A 24,547-nucleotide genomic window follows, 5' to 3' on the forward strand; every position below is an offset into this window, starting at 1 on the left:
AAACTCTTATTTCTAAAGGTAAAATCAAAAAGTTATAATAAAGATTAATGATTCAACAGCAAAAAAAAACAACACTTTCTTATATAAAAACATGAAGTGTTTTAAGTAAAAGCATGTAAAATAATGGATTAAAAAAAAAATTAAATATAAACCAAACAGTGTTTTAAAATGATTTCTAATATTTTGACGCATTTCGAAAAATATATTACATAAGGTAATGTTTTGTCTAATAGCTTTTTTATTTTCTTTCATGATTTTTTTGAATTTTCTGAATAAACCGGATGACGACGTCATTTCTTAAGTAATTATGATGTTTCAAATAAAGCGTTCAACACAAGAATAAAAAGAACGTTTTTAATTGCTTCAACTCGTACTATGTTTAAAAAAAGTGATTTGCTTCGTTGATTTTTTTTTATTAAAATTATACTTTTTTTTGTTTGTGTAAAATATTACAAGGATTTACTAGCCTAAAAGCTGTGGAGTTAAAAGTTACTAATAGATTTACTAATGTTATTTAATCCTATGCAGAAGCAAGCTAATATATAGATATCAAAAGAAAATGGTTTTTACTTATGATGTTTACTTTTTATTTGCTATGGTTTTACTTGCAGTTGACGTTTATAGTAAGTTTAAATTTTGAAAAACCTCCTCCCAAAAAAAACCTCCTCCCAAAAAAAACTTGACATAAATGTGTTTGCGCCAATTTGCAGTGTCGCGGTTGCCAGAACTTTCTTCATGTTAAATGCCAAAGGTTTAGTTTGCCAAATTATGAAAGCTGTATTTTCATGTTTAATTTCAAATTTTTATGAAGTCATGAATGGTTTATTAGTTTTTTTTTTAACGATTTACTTAGAAAAAAGTGTTATAATATTAGGTATTGCGACGACGAATTCGTCGACCAGACACAATTCCGTAAAACTTCAAGAATAAAACCATATACCGTAAAATCACTTTAGCTTTGAACATTTATTTATCACGCATAATTTAAAAATTTTCAATTTTTTTTTCCTAAAACATACAGAAAATTATATTGGTATTTGATATTGTAAAATAAAAAAAATGAAAAATAAAAACTAGTACTCATTATTTAATTTAAAATGAAAACATCTACTTTGACCGAACTTTCAATACCATCTCATAAGTTCGACCGCTAAATAAATAAATATATATATATATATATATATATATATATATATATATATATATATATATATATATATATATATATATATATATATACATATATATATATATATATATATATATATATATATATATATATATATATATATATATATATATATATATACATATATATATATATATATATATATATATATATATATATATATATATATATATATATATATATATATATATACATATATATATATATATATATATGTATATATATATATATATATATATATATATATATGTATATATATATATATATATATATATATATATATATATATATATATATATATATATAATAAATATGTAAATACTATATAAAATATATTATATACATATATAAAAAAAATATATAAATACTAATAACGTATCATAAACTTAAGGTCACTTATAACGAAAACTAATTTTTAAATGTTGTTATATTGTAAAACTTTGATATAAATTCAGGTAATACCAGTAACTAAGGAGGGCATCTCCCCAGGCTCAAAAAAAAAAAGTCTTTTTGGCACCAAAAAAAACAAGAAGGAGCTCATAAAAAAAGTCTTTTTAAATTTAAATAGTAGTATTTATGATTTTTATTGCAACTAGTCAACTATTTTATTACTTTGGCCATTATCACATTTGGTACGCCACTGGTTAATAAAATTAAAAGTATATTTTTCAATTAATTTAAAAAGTTTTTTTCAATTAACAAATAAACATTACTTTTCTTTAAATAAACTTTGTATGTTTATTGGCAATTCTTGCACGTATTGTTGACCATAGTAGAGCAGCAAGATCCACACAACTAATCGTCACAGGAATCGCAACGCATCCATAATTGTCGTTGAGCTTCTAAAAAATGTCATAAGCTTGACATTTTTTAGAACTCAAAGAACCGTCAGATAATTTTGAAATTATGAACAAATTTTTTATTCAAATAAAATACGATGGTGTGCAACCATTATAAAAATGTTAAAATTTACTGGTAAATTTACAGGTAAAGTTACCTCATTCACAACACTTATCAACATTTCACAATATTACTGCTTAGGGTTAGGACTATTGTAACTGTAATTGTAAAAATTAAATACAAATACACATTACAATACAATAATATTGTATTACAATATTACAGAAACAATAAAAAAATTTTATTCTGGTATTGTATTGCCGTGATGAAAAACAATTACAATAAGTATTGTATTGTTTTTTTTTTTCTAACGATACAATAAAATTCGAGAACTATTGTATTGTATTGTTTTAATGAATAAAATTACAAAAACTATTGTATTGTTTTGATGAAAACAATTACAATAACCATTGTAGTGTATTACTTTACATTAAAGTCGAAAAGCTAACGTATTTGTATTCACCTCTGACGAACTTTTTATTATTTTTGCTATTTTTTATTTGCGGATTTGCAATCTATTGCAAATTTTATTTTTTACATATTTAGATTTTGACAGTAATAAGGCTATCATCAGACAGGCAAAATATTGCCTGTCTGATGATAGCCTTATTACTGTCTAATGATACTATTATGAAAAATAACATTCATAAACTATTTTATTCAGCCCTTTTATTTTTTCCTCTTGATTTTAATGCTGCAAAGGAACTTAAAATATCTATAAAAATTAACTTTAGTAACACAAACAGTTAAACATAATAATTCTTCTTAAATAAAAATGTTAATGTCTTTTATTACAATAACAATATATTGTTATCGTATTACAAAGACGATGTACAATACAATATTTATTGTTATTGTAGTGGGTCATTACAATACTTTTTTTTTTTTTTTCAGATATTGTTATTGTTTTATAAAGATGAATTGCATTACAATATTTATTGTTATTGTATTACAGAATTACAAGTATTGTTATTGTTTCTAAATTAAGTTAATACAATAACAATAATTATTGTTACTGTTATTGTTTACATTACAATTACAATAGTCCTAACCCTATTACTGCTAATTGTCTTCTTCGTTGTTTATCCGTGAATGACTGAAGTTGGAGTATTTCAAAATTTTACTAATTTTTATAAAAAAAGTAATTAATTTTCAAAAATTTTTTTTTTGTAAATATATTTAATTTGGTGATTCTTAATAATACTAATATTAAATTTGATCATTTATTTTAATAGTTTGCTTATTTTAGATTTTAATAGTATGCATTTCTTTAAATTGTTGTTTTGCTAAATGATTATTTCAGCTTGTTGCATAAAAACATTATTTTTTTTATAGATTCATATTTACGAACTAATTACAAATATTATTTGAGAAAAAAAAGTTTGTAAAATTTGAGTTTTGCATGCTTTTTTTACATTTTTTTTTAAATGACCGAAGTTACATGGTGACCAAACTTAAGCGATTTTACGGTAATGATGTCATGAAAAGATTTTTTTCGTACATGAGATCTTTTTTTTTTCCATCCTATAGAAAAAATGCGCATCAATAAATTTTCATTCTGAATATTCTAGAATGTAGGTAAATTCTTAATTCTTAATTTTTTTATGTAATTTTCAAATAAATACTTTATATTGTTTTTAAAGTTTCAACTATAAATATGATCTTATTATTCATTTTTTATTGTAAATAAATTTTTATATAAATACTTTATGTAAATAAATAATAACAACTATAATAACAATGACCGTTAAGCGCTATGTTCTTTTTTGTCAAAACACAGAAATTATAACTTTTAAGATTAATATTATTATATAACTTATATAAAAAATTATCTAATTTGATATTTTATTTATGTAAAATAAGTAAACTCGAAATAAAATACCTCTTCATTTTTTTATTACTTTATTAGGCTCTTCTTCTGCTTGTATGGCAGATCAGTGTAAATACATGACATGTCCTCCTGGTTACAAGTGTGCAGTTAACATTGGATGTGGTTGCACAGTTAGCTGCAAATTAAGTACGCTATTTTGAAAGATTATAAAAGTTACATTTTTATTAAAAGTTATGCTGTTTTTCAAATATATAATACTTAATTCTTAACTGCAGGTGAACCTAGTATAGCGAGGGCTTGCGAGCACTATTCTCTTTCAATCGATTGCAAAGGAGATGGTTATATTGAAGTGGTATCAGCTAATTATGGAAGAACAGTATCAACATTATGTCCTGGAGGAAACGATCAAAACGTTAATTGCACAAATGAGTTTAACTCTATAAATGTTATAACAAGCAAATGCGATGGTATGCCTTCATGCAATATATTAGCAGAAAATAGTATCTTTACTGATCCTTGTGTTGGAACTTACAAGTATCTTGAAGTTATGTATTATTGCAGTTGGTAATTTCTATTTTAATGCTTCAAGATGATAAAACAAATGTGATTAACTGGTTTATTTGGCAGATAAAAAAGTACAAGCAAAAACCAATTAAAGTCAAGGTTGTTGACATTGAAAGTAAAATATATTTTAATTTAAGAGTTTAAGAATTTCTGGTTATCGTTTGTTAAATGTTTAAAAAATTTTATGAAACTTATTTTTAATGGGTAAGCATAGACAATTTCGAGATCAACTGGTACCAGCGTAAAGATAAAAAAGTTTTAGGAAGAAAACAAAGAAAAACATTTAAGTTTTTAAAAAAAAGTTTTTTTTTTTAATTTTTATTTAGCTTATTTAACAAAATAATAATAATAAAAAATGTTGATTAAAGTAAATAAGGTGCAAAGTATTATAATTTTTTGATTTTTTTGTTGTTCCTTTTTAAGAATAAGGTTCTTTATTGGTTGCCCTCATGAACAGGCTCTCTTATCATTCTCAACTTTATAAATACCACTTATGGAAGAGGAAACACGATAAAAAAATAATTCCACTATTATTATATTAGAGGAAGATAATATTTTCACGAAAAAAAGCAAAATATTTCTAGAGAAAATTTTGTTTCAAAAAAATTTCTCACAACAAATTTAAAGGAAGAACAGTTGTCGAAAATAGGAAAATGAATTACTTAAAAATAACATAAGTTTTAAGTAGATAATAACAATAATAATAATAAAAAGAAGAAGAAGTTAAAAGATAATAATAATAAGTTAATTCTTAAGTCTAACTTCAAGTGCAATGTTTTTGCTTTTTCTATCCTGATTTCTTGCTTTTTACTTATTTTATTTCTGTTCTTCACAAATATCATTTATTCATAGTTTTTGGATGTAGGTTATGACGCTTTGTAGAGAATTGATCTGTTTGTCGGCTATATCAGGTAAGATGTGATTAGTGGAATCAAGAGATGAGATTGATAAAAACTTTGTAGTAAACAATTCAGCTTTGTATTTAGGTGAGGTAATAAAATCTAAACCATGCAAGAGTGGTGTAATAAGAGATTTGATCTTACTAAAGACATTGTCAAAAAATTTCCAGAAGTCTTGGGAGCCTAACTTTTGACATAAAATACGAGGTTACGTGACCTGCGAATAGCGAGCTTTGGCGTTAGATAAGTCCTTTTTACAATGATTTCTATCAATAGTAAACAGACGTCTGTTTTCTAGAGAGTTGTTTTGGCAATAAATAGGGAAGTAATTGCTTGATAACGAAGATAACGATTGAATATTGCAGCATCACAATGAGAGGAAAACTATGAAGAAGAGTGAGCCTTGACTTGGACTTGTCGAGAGCGAATAAAAGATTCCACATTTGTCAGCAGGAAGACAAAAAATTTTAACCCAAGGGCCATCTCAGAGAAAATCACGGAAAGTCTCCGTCAGCTTTAAGGTAGTTTTAAGAGGTGCGATAATAGGGGGATTCTGATGATGAAAAAGAATGGGATAATAGTTTTAGAGATATAAAATTGTTATTAAGCAGGGTAAATGTGGAGAAATTAGACACTGACTAGGGTCACAAAACAAGACATAAGTTGAGTAGAGTAGGTAAATGGTTCGGATTGTCTGGAAAGCAAATTGCAAAGTTGACTATTTGTGTTAGAGATATAGAAAGGCAAAAGTTACAGGTCTTAGCACCTGCAAAGTCACTGAACCAAGCCATTCAGTGTGATGAGAATTAAAGTCACCAACAACAACGATATTGGCTGAAAGATAAAGAGAAAGGCCTTAAAAAATTTGATCAGAAATAACATTGAAAAGAGTGCAGTTTTGAGATGAAGGAGAGCAATTTATAGTAAAGAGTGAAGTAGTGCTAAATGAAAGCACATAAAAGCATAGTCTTTGGTTTTAAACCTAGTTTCCCAACTATCGAATGGGTGAATTCTTACAAGTGTTAATGTCCAGGCCAAACATGTGACTATTTGAGTCTTTACAAATTAAATGAAGTTAACCATCCACACTAAGATCACAAAATTAGACAGCTGAACTTAAAACAGACTCACAAAGAGAAAGTAGATCTGGGAACTTTGCAAGAGATAAGATTCAACTGTAAAAAAGTTACTTTGAAGACCACGAATATTAGTGAATATTAGTGATTTAGAGAACATGGTAATGATATTTTAGTCATTTTTTAAATCGGTTGAAGAATTTGGCTCAAAGCACAGACTCAGTATATTATCTAATAATCAAAGTAATCGCCCCATAACTATTATTAAACCCTAAGTCGTAACAAAAAGCTCCAAATATGGTCTCGACAAACAACACCAAAAATATGAACAGGGGCACCATCCATGCGCAACATGGCACTGTTTGCAAAGGCGTAGCGAGGTGGGGCCAAAGGGGAAATTGCCCTGAGCGCAAAAATTTAATATGGTGCAAAATTATCAAACTATCTTTACTTTGTCTGTTAAAAAAAATAAATCAATTTAACATATGGTTTTAGTTTTTTTAACAGAAAAAAATAAAGGATTTTATGTCATAAATTTAAAAGATATTTTGTTGACACGTAAGTATGCAAAACGATAATTGCTGTTCGAAGTTATTTTTAAAGATATTAATTTTTTAAATTAATATAATTATATTAAATAATCATTTAATATAGAATAAAAATTGTTAGATCTTACTTTAGTTGAAAGTTTAATTGTAGTTGACAGATTTTACTTCCATTGTAAGTTCATTATATATTACGGGGTTATGCGGAAATATAAATTATGCGGAAACATAAACAATTTTATGTGGAAATATGAATTATATTTTGCGGAAATAAAAACTTTAAAAAAAAAAAGAAAAAGGAAAAGGACAAAAAAAGGAAAAAGGACAAGTAACTAATTGCAAGATAACCCTAGACGACCATCAAATAATACTAAATGAAAAACTTCATCATCTGGGCTTCATGTGGGATACAGAAAAATCCAAATTTGTCTCTTGCACTATTGTTTGGAAATTTTGTTTAAAATTTCCAAACAACAGTGCAAACTCTAATTCAATCTGGTATCCGATTCGCACACTCATCTTCAATTATCCAATTATACAAACCTTTAGCAGTTCTAACGGTCTGGTCTGGAACTCTGTGAAAATAGAGAGTTAACAACGCAAAGTCTTGACAAAATTGGTAGAAATGCAGTCAAGTCTTTTTTTAATGTATCCAAGTATAGCAAAAACTATATAAACTCTATATATAAGTCTCCAAGTTCTCTTGTTTTTATTCATTACATTTTCACCTTTAAATTTTCTATTCTTTTTTGAGGAAAATTTTTCGTTTGCATTTTGTATCTTCAAGTTTTTTGTTTTTTCTTCGTTTTTTTGTGAATCTCTTTGCCGTAAAGAGCAGTAATAAAATCTTTTATAATCATATTCTTGTTATACGATATTTATATATGTTGAACTTAATTAAGAAGGGTGCGTATAAACTTTTTGTTTTAAATTTAATTAATTTTAAATTTTATTAAATTTAAAATTTATGGTTTTAAATTTTTTGATTTATGTAGTTTTGTAACAATTTTTGTATTATTTTGCATAATTTTTTTTAACAATTTTTTTTATTACACCTGATGATGCTAACCGCTATAGATCAGCGAAATTTTGTGAATATATAAGAATATCAAAATATATTTAAAACAAAAAGTTTATACGCAGCCTTCTTAATCAAATTCATACGCAGCCTTCTTAATCAAGTATATATATATATATATATATATATATATATATATATATATATATATATATATATATATATATATATATATATACATATATATATATATATATATATATACCGGGGCGGACGCAGGTTTTTAATTTCCCCCGTCAAAAAAATGCGCCTTACGCCATGTTGTAAGTGACGCAACTACGTCCACAATGCAAATAGAAAAAATGGGGGGGGGGGGGGGAGTAAGGGCGGATCCCGACCATGTAGTAAAGGGGGGTGGGCAAATTTTTCTTTTCGTTCGATCCAAACGATTAAAGGGGGCGATATACAGGTTTGACAGGTTTACAGATTTACAGGTTTAACGATTTTTAGGCAGGCAAGCCCAAAAAAAAGAATTTAGACTACACAATTTTATGCCACTTTTAAACAGCATACCAAATTTACTTACGTTTTTACAAAATATTATTATAAAAAAAAACATTTAAGGGGGGCCATCGCTCCCATAGCTCGCCCCCTATGTATCCCCTAAATCCTCCTGCCTTTGGGCTAAAGGATTTAAAGGGATTTTCTTTTTGCTATTTTATTGAGAAGCCCATATCTTAATTTTACTTTGAAACTTTTTTTATATATAATATAAATAAATATATAATAATATAATATATAATATAATAATATAATAAATATATAAACCAACAAATGATTGTTTCGCCCAATATCAGGGCTCATCAGCATGTCTAGGAATATATTTATTCCGGACATGGACAATCGGAGAAAGAAAAATTTAGCACTGAAAAGACAAAAATACAAATGGATTTATATACATCGTGTAATAAAAAGTTATATATATTCTTATATAACAAGATTAAAAAAAAAAAGACATACCAAGTTAAGCCTTAACAACAAGAAAGAAGATCATTTTTGATCAAATAAAAAGAAAGCTAATGGTTTTGACAACTACAGCAAAAAACTGATTTAAGTGGCACAAAAACTTATGAATGTTATTAGGTTGATTGAGAAAAAATTTATTGGAAATAATTTTTTTAATTTTTTATTTTATTGTCGCTAAATTAGAAAATGATATAAAGAGATGGTCAAAAAGAGATGGTTAACGTTTGAAGAGAGGTGATAATAGACAAAAATTTCTGAAGTTGTTGGTGTGTATTAGAATAAACAGTATAGACACTAATCATTGAAATCAAGTCGTCTATTTTTTATAGAAAATCTATTGATAACATTATCAATACAAGGAACAATTTCTTGATGGATATACATTAATGCCAAACCGTTAAGTCGATCTTCTGACATTGTTGTTCTCGTATAGTCTTTTAACCGACGCATAACAGAAAAACTCCTCTCACACTCACATGAAGTAACAGGTGAAGTGTCCCAAGTATCCTTAAAGCTATCTTAATATTTTCAAATCCAGGAATTGATATCGATTTAAGAGTTAAAGATATATTGTCAGGAATAGTCCCAGAGAAACTTTCCCAGTATTTTCCCAAAGAACTAGTTCCCCATTCAAGGCACTGATATTAGGGAAATCATCTATATAAAAATCACAGAATATTTCAAACTGCTTCCTCCAACACAATTGGGTTTTGGGTCTTTTAAGAAAAGAAATAATATTAAATGGAATAATTGATAACCCTTTATATGCAGCTACAGTTTCTGATTTAAATCTTGTAGATATAGATGTAGATACATGATCTATAAGAGGGATAGTAACAGCTCTTTTAAAGTATTCTGAAACAGACTCTGATGGAACATTAAAACGATTTTTTTGAATAGAACAGGTTCTTGATTTCAAAACAAAAATTTCAGTTTTACTTGAAAGCAAACATGCTGCTTCATAGCAGTTATTATGAAAACTATCTATATCATTTCTGATGGAAATAAATGTATTTTTAAGAGCTGTAATAAGATGCAAACTGTCTAAGATATCAATAGTTTTTGATTGCAGCAACCGAGTAACAGGTAAAGTAAAATCAAAGACACGTGTTGTCACAACTAAAGTAAAGACAAATTGAAAAGTGCCAATGGAATTTAAAAAAGTAGAAGATTTGTTTTGTGTGTCTTTGTTAACAGAACTCTCAGGGGAAGCCATGATACATAAAGCATGGAAAATAGATAAATAATGCTCAAGAAAAGTGTTTAAACCATCTATACGCTCAATCCATCTAGTTCTACAGATATCTTTTAATTTTTTTTTATGCGTTTGAGGTTCACGCTCTAAAATGCTAGCTTCTAAAAACTTTTGTCTATTTTCTGAATAATTAAAAAAATAAGAAAGTTCGCGAACTTTATTAAAAACCTCTGAAACTAATTGGACATTACACAATTCACAAACTGATAAGTTCAGTCGATGGCTATGACAATGTGTATGCAAAGCCTTTGAATTTATATTAAGAACCTGAGCAGAAAGACCATTTATATACCCAGAGACAGAACTGGCTCCATCATATCCCTGACCCCTACAGTTTTTTATATCTAGATTTAAGTTGCTTAGACAATTTAAAAGAACATTAAGCAAATCTTTTTCTTTAACTCCTTCACTACAATGAATAAATTGAATAAAGTCTTCTCTGATATTGAAATCACTATCAACAAATCGTAAAACTAATGACATTTGCTCTTTAGTAGATGAGTCACAGGCTTCATCTGCAATTATTGAAAAAAAAAACATTTTTGCGAACTTCAGATAGTATAGATTCACTAATTTCTTCACCACAGCATTTAATAATTTCATTTTGTGAAGTCTTCGAAATGTAGGAGGCATTCTTTGAACAGTTATTAAGATGAGAGCCTAAAACATCATTTCCATTGCGTACAGCAAAATTTAAAAGTTTATTAAAACAACCAGTTCCACATTTCGAATATTCTCCAGCCTTTGGAAGATATTGTGAATCATCTCTGTGGCCTCTCAAAGGTGTATTGGTTTGACCGCAAAAAATTATAGCATCAACAATAGGACGAAGTATTTGGCGATTTTTTATTATTTTTTCTTTTACATTAGTATCAATGATGACATTTATTGGTTGACTTATGCCTGAGGAATGACTCAAAAAAATATTAAAAACAGGCATAGTAAATGCATGTAAACCATTTTTAGTTGACTCATGATTTGAAAATGATCTAATAGCATCAGACCATTTATTGAAAGGCTCCAAATACAAATGTGTTAACTTACGTGATCTTAGTTTGAATTTATTGCCAAATAATACACAAGACAAACAAAATGCACCATTAGTACTTTTAGAATATCTCAGCCAAGAAAACTCTTTCAACCAAAGATATCTAAACTGACGACCAGAATCTTTTGGGAAAATGTAATCTTCATTAGGAATAAACATATTTTTAATTAATAAAAAAATTTCATGGTCAGTTAAAAATTCAATTTTGTCTAAAGAAAGCAACATCATTTTGCTCAAAAGACTGGAGAGCATTTAGTACTTCTTTAGGTGGTAAAATAATGTTCGAAGGGCATTCAATATTATTATTATAAAAATTAGGTACTTTCCTGATGCTTGAAGATTTTGTAAAAAAAGATTTTGATAGAACACTGTCCTTAGATGTCTTTGAGTGAGAAGAAACATCTTTACTTAATGTTAATGATTGAGAAGATGTTGTCGATTGAGAAGAAGACATTGCTAATTGAGAAGAAAATCTACTTGATTTTAGAATACAAGATGTATTTTGTAAGACTGCACTAGTAGGTTCTAAGTCTGGGTTTGTTTTATGAAAGAATGTAAGGATAGAGTAGGGCTTTTTATTTGGATTTTTGGCTACTGTGCTGGGTACAATTGTAGCAACTTGATCAATGGTGGTCTGTTTTGTATCTAGAAATTTATTAGGTGACAAGACTGGCAGCAACTTTTTCGAAATTATTGTTTCTGATTTACTGGAAAGTTTACGCCTTTTAGGAATAAAAACTAGTGGGACATAGTGATTATGCTGAAATGTACCGGACTGAAAATTCCCATCATAACAAAACAGAATGTAAAATGGAGAATAACATTTAATGGGAGTACGTGGTGAGATCTCTTGGTTAAAAAATATTTTATACTTTTCAACACCGAAATCTGGGTAACAGGAAACAATATTACAAGAAAGAACTGATGATAAACCTAACAAACATAAAAAACCAGCCCATTTTTCTGTGCTCTCACAGTTTGCAATTGCTTCAGCTTTAATAATATTATTATCTTCGAAGCCAGAATCTAATGCAGAATGAGATTCTGACATACACAACAAACTTTTGAGATTAATAAAATGAGAACTATAATCAGAAAATATTTTTGAAAATAAAGGATGCTTACAGTAATAATCAGCATGTATATAAATTTCAAGGGACGTTAAAACTCTTAACACATTCATCAGTGTATTGTCAGCAACAAAAAATAATGATGCAGAGCTGTACATACAACTTCCAGATGCTTCAGACCTTAAGAAAAAAAAAATATATTTACTTCATGTTTTTAAGAGCTAAACTTCTTTTATCAATAAATTTAAAATTGAGTAAAAAATCTTTGCTTTTTGAACAAATTCATAAATCAAATCAATAGTCAAGAATTCAGACAAACCAACTTATGATTTTGACATGTAGGAATATAATTTATACATCATGAACATATTATATACATACATGTCAAAATCATTTGACGATGTTGACACTTATTAAATGTTGATTAGTCAACGAGTGTAATTTGTTATAGATTAGATTAATACGGTATTAACAATAAATATTTTTAAAAAAAAGTATTAAATTTTGTGTTAAAACATATTAACTAATTGTAATAAAATACAATAAGATAATTATTTTTGAAAAAAAAGTAAAGTGACTTACCTTAGAGCAATACAATGCATTTTATTGTCTTTTAAGTAAGAAGGGATACAAACTTCGGCACATATATTTCTTCTTATTGTGCCATCAATATATCGACTTAAAAGACCTTCGTTACTAACCCTTTTGTTATTGTTGTAAATATATGTATCCAATAAAGTTTCATAAAATGTATTTAAATCGACAAGATTATCGGTTTTAAATCTTTTAAGTACATCATCAATCAAGTTGTAAGCCATGCTTAACCCTTTGAGCGCTCGATAAAATTTAAACGCCGTTCAGAAAAATTCAACTAAAAAAAAAACGGCAAAAAACATAACAAAAAACAAACAAGAAAACAACTATTTTTGAACTTTATTTTTTTGTAGGTTTATAAGATTAAAAGCAGTTTAATGATTTTAATGCACAGCTTTTATGTGATAATTAGAAAAACAGGCTGGACACAGTCCAACACCACATAACTGACACTGCCAACTTGTGCTCACTCGAGTTTGGTGCCCAGCTACACATTTTATTTTTTTTCTTGCACTAACTTTCACAAGATTGTGACCATATAATGGATTGTTATTTGCAGTATGTTGGGGAAGTGGGTATGAGACAATTGTACTTCTAGCCATTTCAATCTCTCTTGATGTTCGTCTTTTAGAAAATACTTTCACTGGAAAATAATCTCCGACTAAACTTTCCACTATAGCCATCATAAAATCTATTCTTGACATTGGCTTATGTTTATTTGTATTGAGCTTAAACAATAAATAGCTATTTAAAATTGCCCTACCAAATAGAGAAAAAGCAACTTTAGTTGTCCACTTTATTGTTTTACGCTCAGACAAGTACACATAGTACACAAGTACACACAGTACACATAGAGCTGTGCATCACCCAAATCTACACCACCCATGGTTTTATTGTAAAGGGCAACAGCATTTGGTTTCATAACTATATTTCCTCTTCTGTTACGTATTTCAGTAAAACCTGCTTTGGCAACAGTAGATAGTAATATAGGCTTTTTTTTACCATCTTGGTATGCCACACACAACAAAGGACCTTTTCTACATTGGCAAACCTCCTTGTTTTTTAATTTTGATTTGATGCAGATTTCTGGTAGGCTTTTCCTATTGACTCTCACTGTGCCTGTTGCAGTGGTCTGATGAGCATATAGATCTAATAACAGTTGAGGAGAAGTGTAATAATTGTCAATACCTAAGTGATGACCTTGATGGAGGAAATTAGTTTGGCGCAAAAGACGAAAAACTAAACTATAAGTCATACCATAGGCAATGGCTGCTACATCTGGGTCTTTTCCTCCTTTGTAAATTTCAAACTGACACAAATAACCATTGGTGCTGTCTGAAACACACCATAACTTAATCCCAAACCTAGAATGACGTTTGTTTGGCATATATTGACGCAGATGTGGTGTCTTTCCTTTGTAGCCAACCATACTCTCATCTATAGAAATGTCTCTTTGTGGATAATAATAATAAAGAAATTTGTTGTTAAAGTGTTCCACTAAAAACTGAATTTTATAAATTTTATTGAGTGGTTGTTGATTTGGCACGTGGATGTCTGTAAAATGAAGAAATTTAAGCAATAGTTGAAACCGGTCACGATTGAAGTGGGTAACAAACCAGGGAGTAGATGCACAAGGATGACTTATATCCCAGTAAAGTTTAAGGTTAGCTTTTTTGATGAGACCCATGTTAATTACGACTCCAAGGAAAGCTCTTATCTCTAAAAGATTGGTCTTTCCCTGTTTAATCCATCCATGACCTCTTGATGTTGGATGGGACCTCAAATGTTGTTGATTATTTTGAATCCATGTATCAGCATAATTATTAGTAAAATTTACTATATTTTGCAAAAATTCACGAGTAAAAAACAAGTCAAGATATTCAATAGGCTTAGACTCAGGTGAAATTGAGTGCTTGGGTCCTGATTCACCAGTAAAATAAACAACATCAGGACCAAGGTCATCTCCTAGAACAAATACCCAATCATCTAAAACATTACCATCAACATCATCTACATCAACATCGCCATCAGAACTGAAGTCTACATAAAAATTAAAATAAAAACTCCAAATTATCATACTAGTTGATATATTTGTATTAAATAATATTGTATACAATTTTTAAATTAAAGTTATCGTGCCTTCATCAAAGAAACTGTCATCGCTGGAACTTAAAAAATCTTCGCTGGTACAACTTTCAACATCCATACAACTTTCTTCACTGTCGCTCATTTTTAATGCCAAATATATAAAGACAATATACCAAAAGATAGAAAAAAATGTGCTCTATTCAATGCTACCATTATTAATGAACGAACAGCGGTATTTTGCTGTAAAAAGTCATAGTTTCAAAGACCACTTTTAAAGCCACGATCGTGGCTCTTCGCGCTCTGACGGTATAGCCACGATCGTGGCTCGTCGCGCTCTAAGGGTTAAACGTTAAAAATTTAAGGAAATACTTTGTTTATAGAACGGAGTTCTTTGAGTTCCTTGAGTTCTTTTGAGTTGTTTATCGATCTTTGCAACCAATCAAATTACTGCTGCAAATGCTGCAAAGGATAGTTTACACTAAACATGTTTTTTTTTTAAACGAATCAGATTGTTACTTTTAATAGCGTAAACCAATAAACTTTTATCCAATTTTCTCATATCCTGCAAAGTAGAGTTTACATTAGCAAGTTTTATAAAATAGTTTTCTCATATCCTGCAAAGTATAGTTTACATTAGCAAGTTTTATAAATAATTTTCTAATATCCTGCAAAGTATAGTTTACATAAGCAATTTTTATAAAACACTTTTTCAAACGTCCGCAAAGCATAGTTTTCACTATAAACTTTTTCTAATAATATTTTCTAACAAAAATATATAGATCGGCAATTAATATTAGGCGGGCGTTAGACGTCATAATACTTATTTTTATTTTTATTTTTTTACCCCGTCACTTGCAGCACTTGACGGGGTTTAAGTCCGCCCCTGATATATATATATATATATATATATATATATATATATATATATATATATATATATATATATATATATATATATATATATATATATATATATATATATATATATATATATGTATTATATATATATATATATATATATATATATATATATATATATATATATATATATATATATATATATATGTGTGTGTGTGTGTGTGTGTATTTAAAATATATATGTATATTTAAAATATATATATATATATATATATATATGTATATTTAAAATAAATATATATGTATATTTAAAAAATATATATATATATATGTATATTTAAAATATATAATATATTACTGCAAAACACAAGACTTACTGACACTGGATCTAAAACATACAAAAAAAACTCCCTAATGGGAATAAATGGGCGCAATTTTTTTTGTGGCCCCAGGCGCAAAGTTCCTCGTTATGCCACTGATTGTTTGTACTCTGATGTTTTATAGCTGTTGATGGAATTTAGCCTCTCTGAGAGCTACAACAAAGTTCGGAAAATCTAACTGCCAGCTGGCCTCAGAACCATAAATTTGAGTTTTTGAGCTGTAACCTCAATAGAGATAATAGAATAAGTTGCCAAGTCATAAAAAAACACAAGCAAAACCCATGCAATGAGTCAAGAAAATCTAGCATTCAACATCCTAAACTGCCAGCCTAATAGATGAAGGAGGGTTGCAAAGCTGGTTAACAGATATTATCTATGTACCCCTTTGCACCCCTTTGTTTTTAAGTTTTATTATGAGTTGTAAGTCTTTTTTACAACTTGGTATGTGGCCTCCGTAAGGTAGTTAGCTGTATGAGGATAAATCACAATACCAAAAATGACGCTTTACATAATGATAATTTGCCCGATTTTATAAATTGTAGTTGTTCGCCTGTCTAACCTGTGTAAAAGTTGTTTGCTTTTTTTTAACTTTTTTTTTAAGTTATTAGGCCGTGTAAATAAAAAAAGCAATTATTTTTACTCATCGTTTTTATAGAAATCACTCAGCTTTACGTTAAAAAAAAATTGAGAAAAATCGCTCAAATTTTTATTCACTTAAAGCAGAGCAATTACTCCAAAAACAATGAGTAAAAGCAGTTGCTTTTTTTATTCACCTTATTAATCTTCATAAGCTGCTCGTATTTATATGAGAAGAAGCGTTAAATTTTAACTAATAAATATACGTCAAATAGTTATGTAACTATAAATAGTGTGTTCCATTAAACAGGAAATCTTTTTACTTCAACTTTTTCTTCATAACTTTTTCCAGGAACTTGCAAACTTTTACTCTAATCGTTTTAGTAATGACTGATTTAACTTTTTTTAAAGAAAAAAGTTAAATTAATTTATGCAGCAAAGATAGTTCTATATATAATTGTTACAGAAAGTTTAAACGCTTTTTACGCTCTTGAAACGTTTTTATGTAATTTGTGTTAAGTTTAAGCTGTTACAAAGAGAAAACCCGATACAGGCTCCACGTTTTTTTTCTTTTTTTAGCCGATTATTAATTAAAGAAAAAACACAACTTTAAAAAAAAAAACACAAACATGGCGATCTAAGGTTGGAAGTGAAACATTTCCCAAAGTATGCAATTTATTTACAATTTATTACGCAAATTACGCTCGTTTTAAGTTATTCACCAAAGTTTTTTTTATTGATTCTCATTCTATGTATTAAGTATTGAAATTAGTTTAAACTTTTTTTATTGCGGTAGTAATTTTATTACTGTAGTTAACATTTTCTCGCCTACACCGAAGTATAACACAAAACAAAAGCAAGATAGAAAAAAAGTTATTATTATTTTAAGAATTATTTTAAATTTGAATAAATATGTGCGTTTAAAAAAAATACATAAATTTTTAATATTTTTAATTTTTAATACTTTTTTAATACTTAGAAAAGAAATAAACACAAAGATTTTGATTTTATCTTAAGTTAAATTACACTATTTAAGCTAGAAATCGACAAATATGTTCTGATGTAGCATCAAGCATAAAGCATAAAAATAAAATATCCCGACGGAATACAAGAATATCCTGATGGAATACAAGAATATCCCGACGGAATACAAGAATATCCTGATGGAATTCACAACTTCGATGCTCCATAACTTGAAGTCAAAATTTGATATTGATATCTTTTTTTTTCTTTTTTTTTCTCCAGCTATTATATACAATATTAATAAAAAAAATAAAAAACAGAAAACCATTTTAAAAATAAAATTGGAAGTTGTTCTTTTTTTAGTATGCAAGACTGAATAAAAACTGAAAAACGTCGGAAACCCACTTCCACTAACTATTGTTAAATATCAGAAAACAAAACTTGAAAATCTTTTCTGAAATGAAATATTCAACGCAAGTAACCAAAAAATTAATGAGAAAAAAGTGCAATAAAGTTTAAACACAAAAACAAAATTTTTATGATCAAAATATAATAACACAGAATATGACTGTCGTTGTTTTTGATACATGTTAGTAATCGCCATGGTATTGGTTCAACAAGGTTTTTAATTATCCTGATTGGTATTTCAAGCCAAAGTTTGGCCAGTTCTTGTGTGAACATTTCGTTACTAGTTATTTGCTTTTTTGTTTATTGATAACAGAGTTGTTAACAAGGCCAAAAGTAGCAAGACCAAGGCCATATGATATAAGGCCAAGACCAAGACCAAGGTCAAAAGTTACAAGACCAAGGACAAGACCAAGGCCGCATATTACAAGGCCTCAAAGAATATGAGTTTCAAGGCCAAGGCCTACGCAAACATTTTCAAAACCAAAGACTTAAATTTTTGCCTTACGTTAACGCCAATTTTTTTGTTTTTATTTTGTTCTTTATTACAATATTTATGATACAGATACAAATAATAAAAAAAGAAAAGTTAATAAGTCAAGATATCGTTAAGAAATAAAGAATAAAAATAAATATAAAGAACACAGATACTCAAAAAAGACCATCAGGTCTTGTTACAGAGAAACCGCTATTGAAAAAATTAGAACTTTTTTTTCTTCCTCTTTTCAATGGTTATTTCCTTTTGTTATGGTGTTTACAGCTTGCATCAATCAAAATACTGTGTCTTCCAAACAGCTGAATCGTGCGAACAATAATGTTCGTAATTTTCTAGATAAATCTCTTGCGCACACTGAATCTAATTTGTCGAAAATTGATTTTTTTAGACAAATTAGACTGAATCTTATTAGTCGCTATATATTATTCACTATAATCAAAGTAATCTCATTTCCAGACTGAATATAATACATTTCCAGAATGTTCAAAAAATGTGCAAAAGAACCAAGATAGCCATACGATGGTTATCGCTGTGTGTTAAGTCAAGTTACCAAATATCCGTATATATAAAAAAATATAAAAAAACAATCAAGGCCAACGCCTAAAATTTCAAGGCCTTAAAGCAAGGCCAAGGACTAACAACTCTGGTTGATAATCCATCCAACTCCATAGATTTTCAATTTGGATTAAGCCAGGTGATCGTGCTGGCTAAGATATGAGTCCAATATTACTTTCAAGAAAATAACAGGAGGTTGAATGTTGTTTATGACGTGAAGTATTGGCTTGTTGAAATAAGTTTTGATCAGATCGAATAAATCGCGACTACAGATAAGTGCACTTTCCAATGTCACGATATCTACACTGGTTTAATGTTTCTTTGTATATTTTATGACAGCCAATACCTGAGCCTGATATGCACCCCTTTATGCTAACATAATGCTAATATGCCATCAGTTTTTTGATTTCGACTTCAAATATTTTCCGTATTTTTGAGACAAAAAATCTCTTTTTTTTCCAGTTGATAATTTTAAAATTTGACTCATGGCAAAAGATAATCATTTTCGATTGTTCCACTGAATAACTTAAGCGCTTTTTGCACCGTTTTTGGCAATCGAATGCAAAAGACTGAAAGAAAAAATTTATCAATTAACAAGAGCTACAAGTTCACATATCAAAGCTATGTATTACATACAAGCAACATATTAAAGTGCATTTAAACTTTATTACAAAAAAATTTAAAGCACTAAAATATTGCTTTAACCTTCTTATTACTCTCCACCTCCTTTATGATATCCTTACAATATTTTTATTATTTAAATTACCCCCATAGTATAACCAAAAATTTGGTTTAAAGACATGTCTCATTGGATTATTACAAAGTGTATACTCAACTTTGGTTTTTGTACACTCAATGTCTCATTGGATTATTACAATCTTAGTCACGATAAATTATTGCATTTTTTGTTTGTTTTTTTATGAACTAAACGGATCTACTCAGTTAATTTCAAAATTGAAATAAAAACATGCAATTGAACTAAAACTTTTAGTAAAAGAACAGAGTTATTTAAAAAATTGATAATAAAGATGTTAATTAACTTAATTTTCTTACCTTATTTAATTGACAAGTGGATTTAATACTCATAATTTTCCGAGGGTTGGTATATTTCTTGGTAAATAATAAAAATGATGTTGAACCGTGTTACCTTTAAATCGCGTTACTTATTGATAGTAATAATGGATATTAAGATTTTAAAGTATTTTTTTCCGGAAAAACCAAAGCTAGCAAAACATTTTACTCCAAATCAAAAATAGTTAAAAATAGTTTCATTGCACTTCACCACATTGTATTAAACTTCAAACTATGTTGCCTAATGTTAAAAACTTACATGGTAAAAAAACTAAATTATATCAATACAAATTATTCGCAAAAATTAGTAAAAAATAAAACTATTAACAAAAAAAAAAAAAAAACTGTTAAATAAAATCTTTTGTTATAATTTAGAAAAATTCTTAAAGAGTCTAATAGATACAAAAATTAACATTAAACTATATAATATATATAAAATATAAGTTGTGATTAAGCAAAACAAAATAGTCTCAAACTAGGATCGTGTTGAATCGTGTTGGATCGTGTTCAAAGTTAGATTTATTAAACCTTTTCGATAAGTTTGAATTAAAACTGTGAACGTCTTGCGCAAATATAAATATAAAAAAATATTAAAAAATTTTTTTGTATGTGTTACTTCTAAACAAATCTAGCTAAATAATTAAATAATCCGGAAAAATGAATTTTTATTACAATATCAAATGTCTCATTAGATTTTTTCATCGGCTTGAAAATACGACGCTCTATTTTCCGAGCAATTTCTTTTAATTAAAAAAAAACGAACATATGTACTTTTTAAAAATAGGCCGCCATTCATTTGATAGATTCTTACTGTTTGTTCATTAATCAAATCGAATTTTTGCGTTTTAATGCTTGACCAACTACTCATGCCAGAAAAAAACGTTGCAACGCGAGATTAATTTTTTTGAGATAAATCGGTCTTAATGCTCATAGTTTCATTCTAATCGGTTCACATTTGACATTCGATATTTTACAATTCTCCTCGCCTAGTTTTGCCTTTTTCTAAGCGCTTTTTTAATTGCTCCTTTTCTGTTTCAAGTTCCATTATTTGTTCTTGACACTGACGTAGCTGAAAGATTGATTGAGATAACAATATTCAACTTCTTTTAAAAACAAGATGTGTTTATATATATGACTTTGATACCCATAACAAAAAATAAGAATAGTTACTTGTACCTCTCTAGCAATTTTTCGCTTTTCAGCTAGCAGTTCATCTTCAACAGCTTCCTAAACATTAGAATTCCTTATCGAAACTTAAGTTAAGGTAGATAAGAAAAAAAGAAAAAAAAAAGTAGGTAAGATAGGATACTAGAAAAAAAGAATGGCGATAAGAAATTAAGGAGGTAAGAGAAAAAGAAAAATGGAGAAAGTTGAAGGAAGGAATAATGAAACAGGAGGGTTACTCACTGCAGCATCAGCTTGTGATTTGTATCTTTTGACTTGTGATTCCAATCGCATTACCTGTAAAATAAATAAAACACTTCGTAATAAAGCGTTTCAGAAATAACATTAATTAAAAATTCATAAACGATAATAACCTGGCCCTCTATCCTCGCATTTTCTTGCTCAAGCTTCAAAACCTGTGATTTCAAGTCAGCTGACTGCTTCTGTAACTCTCCTGGTTTATAGAAAAACACAGTTGAGAGGGAAAATTATTAAAGAAATCAAACAAGTGGAGAAAAAACAGGTGGAGAAAAAATAATTAAGTTTAAATAAAACAATTTAATAATTTTAACAACTTTCTAAATATTGTTAGTTTTTATTGGTTTCATAAAATAAAAGTTACATTTAGATATTTACAATACTTGTAAATAAAAAAAAAGACAAATTTAGTAATATTTTCAAACCTTGTAAATAAAAAGAAAAGACATTTAGTTGATATTTATAAAGGATGTAAATAAGGAAAAACAATGTAAATTCATTAACAGTCCTACAGTTCTTTATTTGAAAAAAGAAAAAGAAAAACTACAGCAGAACTAAAATTATAAATTTACCATAATTTCGATATAGTTTTTTTTTACCATGATAAAACTAATCTGAAGAGTTTAAAATTAAATTAAAAAACAAAAAAAAAAACAGAACAAAAAAAGCAGAATTAAAAAACAAAGCATAAAAAACAAAGAAATATAAATTAACAACAAAATAAAGAAATAAAAAACTTCTAATTAAACTCAATAATATATATATATATATATATATATAAAAACTATATTATATTAACGTTAAAAAACTTCAATTATTTGAAAGAATATTTTTTATTGACTTTTACAAGTGTCTTTTTTATTTTGTTTTTTTGTACTAGAACGTTTCGGTGTATCACTATCTTCTGTATCGGAAATATCAGAAACACTACCAAGACCATGTGACACTTCTAGAAACTGTTGTGGAATGTCAGAATGACGATGCTGATCTATACGAGAGTCTGAATAGCCAAGTAAAGAAATTTCAGGGGCAAATAACCCTAGAGTTGCTGGGCACTCAGGATTATGATTTTCAAGTTTACTTTCATTACTTTTAGATTTATTTTTCTTTTTCTTTGATTTTTTATCCTTAGAATTGTGAGCAAGGCTTATTTGTTCAGTTTTCAAATCAACAACTTCTTTAACTTCTTTTAACTCAGCAGATTGAGGAGTTGCTTGTGAAAAACTTTCAACACGTACTATGCATCCTTTTCGTTTTATTTCATCACCTATATTTTCTTCACAAATTTTCTGAGTAACATCATTAGAACTTCCTGCTTCTATATTACTTAGCATATTGTGACCTGTTTTAGGTTGGTAACTAGCATCACCAGCAGATGTTTCGTAAAGATCAATAACTTCTTGACTGATAAAAGTATTTTTCTCATTAGAAACTTCTTCATTATAACAAAAAGGCTTTTCACTTTCTAAAATATCTTGCTTGGTAACTAAAATAGATTCATCAATTTCATTAGGTGAAATATCATCAAGCTTATGAACATCCAAAGTTACTTGATATAAAGTTTTATTAACTTCTGTTTCAATTGCATCAAATGGATCTTGTATTTTACAATCTTTGTTTGAAATATCAAATTTATCAAGTACATTAACATTATCTGGCTGAACATCTACATTACTAACATAATCTTTGTTAGGGATACTATTTGAAGAGTCTAAATTACTTAGGTTAGTATCCTGCTCACTAGAAATCAAATTTAAGTTGTCTGCTATATTATTTATTAACTCTAAATTATCATTATTAGTAAACAACTCTGAATTAGTTAGAGTTTCAGCATTATCAGCATTTTGATCATTGCTTGTTGCATCATTAAAAGGAAGCTCAGTATACCTCAGAGCCTCATTTTCTAATTCCACATAAGGACTTTGTCGAGCTTCTACAACATGATTAAGATTAAAATCTTTATTTTCAATTGTATCGTAGGACTCTTCTTCAACAACTCTGTCTATAATATTAGCGTCATTATTTGCAATTGTTGAATTACATTGATCAACAGTTGAAAAATATTGGTCAATGTTTAATTTAGGTTCTTCAATTTCAAGCTCATTATCTTCAAAATATAAGTATTTATCAACAACAATATTACTTTTAACATCAGGAGTGGGAGATCTTTCATTTCCAATCATGTGATCAATATCAAGTAAATTAAGTTTGTTTGGCGTATTGTAGATTTCATTGACAATTATTTCATAATCATGCTTATTGTTATTCTTCTCAACACTTAATTCTAGAGGAAGATCAGATTCATACTCACTGGCAATTTCGGTATCCTCTGATAATATTAATGATGATTGAATTGAGAGTTCAAATGATTTGTCTTCAAAATGGTGTAAGCCGCCTTGCTGAGATCCAGTGTCAATAACTTCAAATTCATCACATTTTTCATTATTGTTGATAAAAATTCCAGCATGGCGACGCTCTTCCTGAATAGCACTTGCTTCATCAGAAACATCCACAAAAGATCGCTCTAGCTCTGTTCGTTCCACTAGAAGGAATATCGAAAACAGATGTCATTGGGACAATATAAGCAAACCAAAAATATAAAGAACAACCGTACCTACAATATCCGCATTATTAAAATAAATGTCCCGTAAACATCTTTTTTCGAGAAACCTTCTAGTTTTTTTTTTTTTTCAAAAAATAAAATAAAGTAAAAAATTT

The 24,547-nt window shown here is 28.0% G+C and overlaps 5 protein-coding genes across 7 annotated transcripts in view; 1 reads left to right on the plus strand and 4 right to left on the minus strand.

Annotated features, from left to right (window-relative positions):
- Nucleotides 1–440: 440 nt before the first annotated feature.
- On the plus strand, nucleotides 441–4,876 carry LOC100200848 (L-rhamnose-binding lectin ELEL-1). 3 transcript variants are annotated; one of them, XM_065810972.1, is made up of 3 exons: nucleotides 441–623; nucleotides 3,999–4,106; nucleotides 4,196–4,876. In XM_065810972.1, the coding sequence occupies exons 1-3, from the start codon at nucleotides 560–562 to the stop codon at nucleotides 4,486–4,488; spliced, it is 465 nt and encodes a 154-aa protein (XP_065667044.1). In that variant the 5' UTR covers nucleotides 441–559; the 3' UTR covers nucleotides 4,489–4,876. The 3 variants fall into 3 exon arrangements, with proteins under 3 accessions (XP_065667044.1, XP_065667046.1, XP_065667045.1); XM_065810974.1 differs by lacking the exon at nucleotides 441–623 and adding an exon at nucleotides 3,423–3,667; XM_065810973.1 differs by lacking the exon at nucleotides 441–623 and adding an exon at nucleotides 3,423–3,663.
- A 4,466-nt stretch (nucleotides 4,877–9,342) lies between these two features.
- On the minus strand, nucleotides 9,343–11,510 carry LOC136087010 (52 kDa repressor of the inhibitor of the protein kinase-like). The gene is made up of 3 exons (XM_065809514.1): nucleotides 10,874–11,510; nucleotides 9,644–10,818; nucleotides 9,343–9,555 (listed from the first exon to the last, which is right to left on the minus strand). Exons 1-3 carry the CDS (start codon nucleotides 11,508–11,510, stop codon nucleotides 9,343–9,345), a joined length of 2,025 nt encoding a protein of 674 aa, XP_065665586.1.
- A 40-nt stretch (nucleotides 11,511–11,550) lies between these two features.
- LOC136087011 (uncharacterized) lies at nucleotides 11,551–13,297 on the minus strand. Its single transcript, XM_065809515.1, has 2 exons — nucleotides 13,004–13,297; nucleotides 11,551–12,601 (listed from the first exon to the last, which is right to left on the minus strand). The coding sequence occupies exons 1-2, from the start codon at nucleotides 13,237–13,239 to the stop codon at nucleotides 11,551–11,553; spliced, it is 1,287 nt and encodes a 428-aa protein (XP_065665587.1). The 5' UTR covers nucleotides 13,240–13,297.
- A 101-nt stretch (nucleotides 13,298–13,398) lies between these two features.
- Nucleotides 13,399–15,245, minus strand: LOC136087012 (piggyBac transposable element-derived protein 4-like). The gene is made up of 3 exons (XM_065809516.1): nucleotides 15,155–15,245; nucleotides 13,824–15,055; nucleotides 13,399–13,743 (listed from the first exon to the last, which is right to left on the minus strand). The coding sequence occupies exons 1-3, from the start codon at nucleotides 15,243–15,245 to the stop codon at nucleotides 13,399–13,401; spliced, it is 1,668 nt and encodes a 555-aa protein (XP_065665588.1).
- Nucleotides 15,246–22,128: 6,883 nt separating this feature from the next.
- The window catches only part of LOC100207951 (uncharacterized protein PF3D7_1120600), a 31,363-nt gene continuing 28,944 nt past the window's right edge, over nucleotides 22,129–24,547 (minus strand). Inside the window, exon 12 of the mRNA XM_065810975.1 lies at nucleotides 22,129–24,371. Within this exon, the coding sequence (XP_065667047.1) occupies nucleotides 22,663–24,371 (1,709 nt within the window). The 3' untranslated portion in view covers nucleotides 22,129–22,662. The remainder of the gene's footprint in view (nucleotides 24,372–24,547) is intronic.

The sequence above is a fragment of the Hydra vulgaris genome, chromosome 11 (assembly GCF_038396675.1).
Source record: "Hydra vulgaris chromosome 11, alternate assembly HydraT2T_AEP".
NCBI lineage: Eukaryota > Metazoa > Cnidaria > Hydrozoa > Anthoathecata > Hydridae > Hydra > Hydra vulgaris.